The sequence below is a fragment of the Gavialis gangeticus genome, unplaced genomic scaffold (assembly GCF_001723915.1).
Source record: "Gavialis gangeticus isolate Ggan-Ray unplaced genomic scaffold, GavGan_comp1, whole genome shotgun sequence".
Lineage (NCBI taxonomy): Eukaryota > Metazoa > Chordata > Crocodylia > Gavialidae > Gavialis > Gavialis gangeticus.
Genome location: NW_017729033.1, coordinates 58,966,106 through 58,973,398, shown reverse-complemented (window position 1 = coordinate 58,973,398; position 7,293 = coordinate 58,966,106). Strand labels below are relative to the sequence as shown.

Here is a 7,293-nt window from a genome sequence, read left to right as displayed (position 1 = left end):
GGGGGGGGGGGGGGGCAACACACCAACAATAGAAGGCCTAACAATTCTTGCATACCAAGAAATTAGCAAATAAACAGGGAAGCCATCTAGTTTTTCCATTTGGTTGTCAAAGGAGAATTGGCAGTTTGGTTTTTAACTCTCATTGGAAAAAAAAATCAGGTATCTATTGCCTTTTCATTTTTTTAAAACTCACTATAATGAGAAAGCAAATTCTTTTCCTTAATTTCCACTGACTTAAGATCCTATTCAGAGTTGCAACATATCATTGAGCATCTCTGATATTAAAAATGCTAAAGATTAAGGGAAATTAAATATGGGTATTTTGAACTTAAAATGCAAACATTTTTAAAGCATCTACTGAATATTTTGATAAAAAAGCTTAGTAGTCACATATTACAAACACTAACCATGACTTGAGAAAACACAAGGTAGTTAATCAGGCTTTGAGTGGATTCAATGAAATTGAGTAATACTATTCACTTAATCTCCTCATCAGGGGATGAGTCCATTAAGAAAGAATGAAACCAGTCTCATACATAAGAACAAATACCAACTGGATCAAGGGGGCCAAAATCTACAGGAGAATAAAACAACATTATGAAGGGAAAGAAGAGCAAAGGAACAGCAAAAGAAGTTAAAAAATCCAGTTGTGAATGGAAACAAAAGACATTACTAATGCTGACAGACATCAAGACCTCTATACACAGTACCTGTTGTGAAAGAGTAGACTCAGTCTCTTGTATCTATTGATGCCAAAAGGCACAAAATTATGTGCAGCAAGTTTAGCATAATAGCAGCTGATAGACTGCTTTCGCTTTAATAGGAGTTTCTGTCAAGGAAGAAGTACAGATACTATAGAAAAAAGTCTATCATTCCAGTTAGGGTACAAACAATTTCTAGTTAGTGTACAAACAATTTCAGCAGGAGTTACAGAAGGAGGTCTATACTCTTAAGTTTGAAAGAACAATGGCTAGCCAAGTAACTAGTTGAGACAAAGGAACACAGGAGAGAACACAAATAATATGTGCTCAATTTAGACAAAACTTCTGAATTGTAAATGTGTTGCTCCAAGAAGAAACTAAATATGGACTGTCAAAGCCAGACTTCCTAAATACAAATCAGAAGTATTAAAGTATGCTACCTTTATATTTAATATATTATTGAACACGTTAAAAAAAAAGTCACAAGGTACATTTGACATTCTGACTGAGGTAACTGTCACAACTTCATAAGCTTTTCTTTCCCTTGATGCTAAGTAAAGTTGGAGAGTTTTTAATTTCTCTGCACCCCATCTCTAGCTCATATACACTTGCTTTTTATATTTTCTTTTTGCTGGTATGCCAACAGGCTTTCAAATTCTGTTCTTGACTGAAATGTATTTCTGACTTAGAGCTTTAATATCGGCAACCCCCGCTTAGCGTTGTTAATTGGTTCCCGAAAAACTGAGCGTTAAGCAGAATAGCATTAAGTGAAACCTTCTGCCAGCTGTACAATGCCCGTGAGCATTACAACGAAACTTGCTGAGCACTAAGTGGAATTGAGTATCAATGTAAAATGAGCCTTATAGTGAAATAACGCTAAGTGAAACAGCATTAAGCAAGAGTTGCCTGTACTTGTTTTGCTAAAATAATCATACTTCAGAAGAAAAATGTGGCATTGCAACACCTATGACAACATGACATATGAAAAAAACATATCAGAAGCATATCAGGCTCAGCCAACAGTCTTTAAAGGACACAGTGGAAAGTTTTCCAACTAAACTATTCTTCCTAAATAGAAAATTCTCTCCCGGGTCCACAAAGTTGGAACCTGTGGACCTGCTCCGGGAATGGAGACGACCTTAGTTCTTTTGACGAGCATGTTGAGGGACTTTGTGCTCTCTTTAGCTCAGCATGCCTCTGTTTCCCTGGGGAGTGATGGAAGCTCACACCTCTTTCTAACCTTAGTATGCATGCATGGGACATGGCAAGTACCGTATCCACTTGAATCTAAGACAACCTGAGATTTAAAACAACACCCCCAATAATTAGATTCTATATGTGGAAAAATTATAAATTTGTTATAATTTTCCATGTATAGAATCTAATTATTGGAAGGTCATCTTTAATTCATCCCCTCCACCACTGCAGGGGGGCAGGCAGTGGGGAGGCAGGTACTGTGGGGAGATCAAGCAGCTTGACTCCTGCTTGTGCCTTCCTCTCCCCTCCCCACTCCACTATGCATAGGCAGGCTCTGTCCCCATTCCAGCCTGCAGCACTGAGCATGGCCTCAGCTCAGCCCAGCCCCCACAGCTGCTAAGCAGACTGCATCTTGCTGCTATGGGGCTGGGCTGGGGCCATGCTCAGGGCCCAGGTTGCAGTGTGCATAGAGCCTGCTGGAACAGAGCAACAATAAAGGGGGAGGGGAGGCAAGTGGGGGAGCAGAGGATGTGGGGAAATGGGAAGAGAAGGCTGTGGGGAGGAGATGGCAGGATGCAGAGGCAGTGGATGGGGTGTGAGGACACAGGCAGCAGCTGCAGCTACAGCCCTGACACTAGGTAGAAGCTGGAACCCAAGCCACAGCAGCCATCTGCCCCCACATCACCTTCATTTGTGATTCTAAGATGAAAAGCTTTACCACGGGGGACAGGATGGGAGAGCTAGAAAAACCTCATCTTAGAATCAAGTAAATACCATAGTGTCTCTCAGGAGTTAGGGTTGCCACAAATAATACAAGAACTATATCTTTGTTATGTTAGGTCATGTGTCTGTGTCACAGGCTACAGCAACAGAAACATTTTCTAATACAGATTTGTGGTTTAAAGCAGAATATACCTTACATCAGGTTAAGTGAATGTGAATTCATAAATCTATAGGTGATGTTGTTGGATGAGGTCTACAACTGACTCCAAGGCTACAGACAGACTTTAGCAATAATACTGTAAGTTTCATAGCTTTACACAAAGCTCTAAAATTTAGTGTTATCAAAACCAGACAAACGAACGGATCCTTTCCATGTGGGCTTGTGCCTCCATGCAAAGAGCAAGTCCAGGCAGCAAGGGGTGATGCCGCCTGCACTGTAAGCCAGCCAGGGCTCCAGATGCCAGCTCGCAGCCAACTGGGCTATCAGCAAGCAGCAGCAACAGCAGTCCACCCCCCGTACCAAGCAGCAGCATGGCAAGGGCTTGCAGTGCCAGCTAGAGGGGGCACAGGCATGGGCTGGCTCTCCAGGCTGGGGTCCCAGAAGGTGCAGAACCTAGGCTGGGGGCTGGAAAGGCCTCCAACAGCCAACTCCCCCACCCCGCTTCAGTTTAACAATGGCTGGCTCTGCTGGCACCTGAAAATGACTGCTGAAATTGATGAAGCTTCAGGCGGCTGTGCCCTGAGGCTCTCAAAGACAGGCACCAGGCAGCATGGGCCAGAGCTGGCAGCCCAGGCTGGGTACTGCACCCCCAGACAGTGCCCAGATCATAAAACCCTCTCCCTACCCCACATCCCAGCCCAGGGAGCTAAGTCCCTGAATCCCTGCCCCCCAGAAAGGGGCAGAGAGAAGGTAGCACGGAACTGGGCAGAGATTCGGACTTGGCAGGGTCCAACTACCCGCCACCCCTCCACAATGCAATGTCCACCGTGCCCTGTGACACAGGCAGCTAGCGCAGCTCACCACTCCAGAGCTCCCTGGCAATGCCAGATTTGTCAATTTCAGGTCTGAAAATTGACAAGACACTGAGTCTCTCTATCTCCTCCCTGTGGCTGACTAGGGGCATGACAACTAAAACTCTAAACTTTGGACAGAAGTGTACACAGATTCCCCGAGTAGCACTTCAAGAGAAAAGACTTAGTTTGATACTTGATTAGATGAGGTTTAGTTTTTCACCCAACTGGTCATTTTTTAAGCAGTCTGCAGCTGTGCATTTGCATTTGGTCATGGCTTCAGACTGCATTTTGTGGCACAAACTGTCACTTCTGTCTGCACCTCAAATTGCCAAATGTCATATGGAAATGCCCTTATCACAAGTGATCTGGATGATCAAATGACTCAAAGGGATAGCTGAATAATGAGCCAGTGAGACACGTGTGTCCTGTAAATCTCATAGCACATGAGAGGTCCCCCTTTCCAAAAAGTGTTTGTATCTTGTGACCCTGATTCTGCAACAGAAGATAAATAGTATGAATATCTGGCTGTGCACATTTTATTACAGGATTTAAAACTCTTCCTGCATAACACAGGACATAGGACCACCCTGAATCTATACATGCTCTAAAGTCCAGTGTTTCAGTTGTGTTCCAACCAGGGTATTTATTACATACCTTTCTTGTTTCTCTGCCACAGCAAGTCGATCAGCATCTGGATCATTTGCTAAAATGATTTTAGCCCCTTCTTTTTCAGCCAAAGCAAAAGACAATGTCTGAAGACAATGGTAAAGGACAATACCAGGAGAGTTAATACACATAAACACATTCTCACTTTCTTATAAATCAATAACAGTCCTATTTTATGTTCGCTCAAACTCAGAAAAGCACAAAGTTAAAGATAATGATTCTGAAACTAATTCAAGAACACGTCAGTATTGAAGGAGTTTAAATGGGTAACATACAATGAAATCAGAGACTAAATGACAATTAAATCTTTCTTCTCTTTCTACATCAGGGGCCTAGATCCAGTTAGCTTTGCATCAATAGATTATTTCCATCAAGTTCAGCAGGATTACTCAGACAAGTCAAATTACTCAGTGAGCCTTCACAGTACAACACTCAACAAGCTGCAGTTGGTATAAGCCACCCCTGTATTTTAAGTATTTAACAACTGTTAATGAATTCTTGTTGTATTTGAAAAAAAACACTCAAAAAAACTTTGAACATATGGGCTGTTTTTATGTCATACTTCTATCATAATTTGACATCTAAAATAATCTCCCAGGTTTTTCCTTACCTTTTCTTTTCCTTTTTTTTTTTTAAGGGAATATAATTCTATTTTAATCTCTGCACAGATATGCTACATTCTAGCTAAAGAGCTAAAAACAATCTAATTGAAAGGACATTTTAGCCCATCAAGAAGTGTGTACAGATATGCAAATTAAAAACCCCCAATATATTTGGAATAGTTTCTAAAGCTAAGTTTACTTCAAGCATTTTTTTTTAATAATTTTAATATAGACTGTAAATAGTCTAAAAAAAAATTGTTTTACCAGAACACCTTTACCCTCTTCAGGATTTGGATATTTTACTGTTGGAAATTCTGGATCAGGTTCCTTCTGTTCTGGAACAGCAAATGGAGGTTTGAAGCCAAACGCCTCAAAGGCTAACTGCACAAATTCATGGCCTACGCCATGCACGGAAGTATGAACAAATTTCAGATTTGTTTCCTTGTTTATATTCCTGAAATCAAATAAATAGTGAAATTAATGTATTTGCATGGCGTTTGATTAGGAGCACAGACCAAGGAGAAAGGAAAAAAAACGTGTGTGTAACACATGGATGGGATGCAGTATCCCTGACTTAGGTATTCAGATACAGATATTAAAGTACAGTATTCCTGACTTAGGAGGAAGCCACATCTATAATGCTACTTGTTCTAAAGCCATTTTCTTCCCCACTTCCCCTGTCATTACTTTTTAAATTCCTAGTACTTGGAGGCACATGCAAATAGGTACATTACAAAATATAATTTTTAAGACATTGCTGGCTTTCTAGTATATCAAGGTACCAGTTTGTAGCAAAATGGGTAACAATAAGTTTACCAACAGTAGTTAAAAGTTTTGGTCCTTGGGGCCATGCTTTTTTGGTTGTAATATTCTTTGTTTAAATCATGTTAAAAATAGATGTTTGTCACCAAGAACTTTCATGACATTTATCACTAGTTCACCTGTGAAAACACAGCTTCTGTATATCTTTAAAGTAGTCTTTTTTTATAGTAGCATAAGGATCATGATGTAGTGAGCTGTTCTCTATCAAACTATCATTCCAAGCCTCAGGCCATGGCTCTTGGTTCTCTTCAATTGCTTCAGAGATTCCTTTGTCATGAGGAGATATTATCTGTGCACCATTTTCCCAGTAAACCTAAATGTACACAAGATAAACAGGCATTACTCTGAACATCAAATATACAAAATACCCATACTACAACTTATGGATGACTAAAACTGATACAGAATAAAATTACATGGTGTAATACACTTTGGATTCCGATTTTTTCCAAAGCTATGTTTCTCTGAGGGTGTCACAGTATGTATTTAAGTACCCACAATAAAAGAAAGAATAAAAAATAAAATAAAAGGTAAACAAAATCACCTCAGCTCATTCAGTGGTAAAACCACATTTCAGATGTTTTGCTAGCCAGATGGTTAATACTTGTTGTAGCAGGGCACTAAGGTGCCTGGTACTGACAAGCAGTAATATGGGCTCAGCTGCCAGTCACCAGGGCAGCACAAGTGTGGGTTGCCAAGACAACCAGTCTGGTCAGCTGACCGGAAGGGGGCAGGGCCTGGCCTTTATAAACAGCCAGGCTGAGGCCAGAAGGGCAGTTCTTCTCTGGCAGTTGCTGAAGATAGAGCTCTGTGGGAGCAAGCCAAGTAGAGGAGCCTGGGGGCATGAGCAGCTTATCAGAGAGGATGCCAGGTAGAGGAACCCCTGACAGGGATGGAAATGATGATGAGCCAGAGGGCTAAAGTTTGCGTTGTAGCCAGGAGGCTTATTTTTGTGTTGCAGCCGATTGGCTTATGGTTTTGCTTTGTCATTACACCGGAGGACCGGTGAGGCTGTAGGGGTTGGAGGAGGCCTCATGGGAGCTCCCCAGTAGTGTGTGGGGGGGGTTCCTGGCACTGGAGAGGGTGCTGCGTTTTGGGGGTCCCAACCCTGGCCCCAGTGTGGGCAGCATCGGAAGGAGCCCAGTATGGGTGCAGGCAAGAAGCCCCAGTGGGGCATAGGACCCAAGAAGGGGGTCTGGGGGCCAAGTAAGGCTGAGGCTGCCTGAGCCCTGATTGTTGGGAAGCCCCAGTGGGGCGTAGGACCTGGAAAGTGGGTCTGGAGGCCAGGCATGGCTATGGCCACCTGAGCCTCAATTGTGGGAAGCCCCAGTGGGGTGTAGAACCCAGAAAGAGGTCTGGAGGCGAGACAGGCCCTGGTGCAGGCTGCGGGAATCGCGAGGCAAGACAGGCCCCAGTGGGGCAAGAGCGTGGGAGAAGCTAGGAGGTGCCCGCAAGGGCACAGGTGGGCAATGGGAACAAGTCCGGGGACCCGTGAGGGCACTGGTGACTGTGGAACTCGCATGCAGCCCCAGAGGTTGGAGGGCACTGAGCAACTAGGCAGAGCCAGG

At 43.0% G+C, this 7,293-nt stretch overlaps 1 protein-coding gene across 1 annotated transcript in view; it reads right to left on the bottom strand.

Moving 5' to 3' along the window:
- Positions 1–7,293, bottom strand: part of PGM2 (phosphoglucomutase 2) — a 30,654-nt gene that overhangs the window by 11,733 nt on the left and 11,628 nt on the right. The window contains exons 6-8 of the mRNA XM_019526221.1: positions 5,845–6,038; positions 5,168–5,357; positions 4,290–4,387 (exon numbers count right to left, since the gene is read on the bottom strand). Coding sequence (XP_019381766.1) covers positions 4,290–4,387; positions 5,168–5,357; positions 5,845–6,038 — 482 coding nt within the window. The remainder of the gene's footprint in view (positions 1–4,289; positions 4,388–5,167; positions 5,358–5,844; positions 6,039–7,293) is intronic.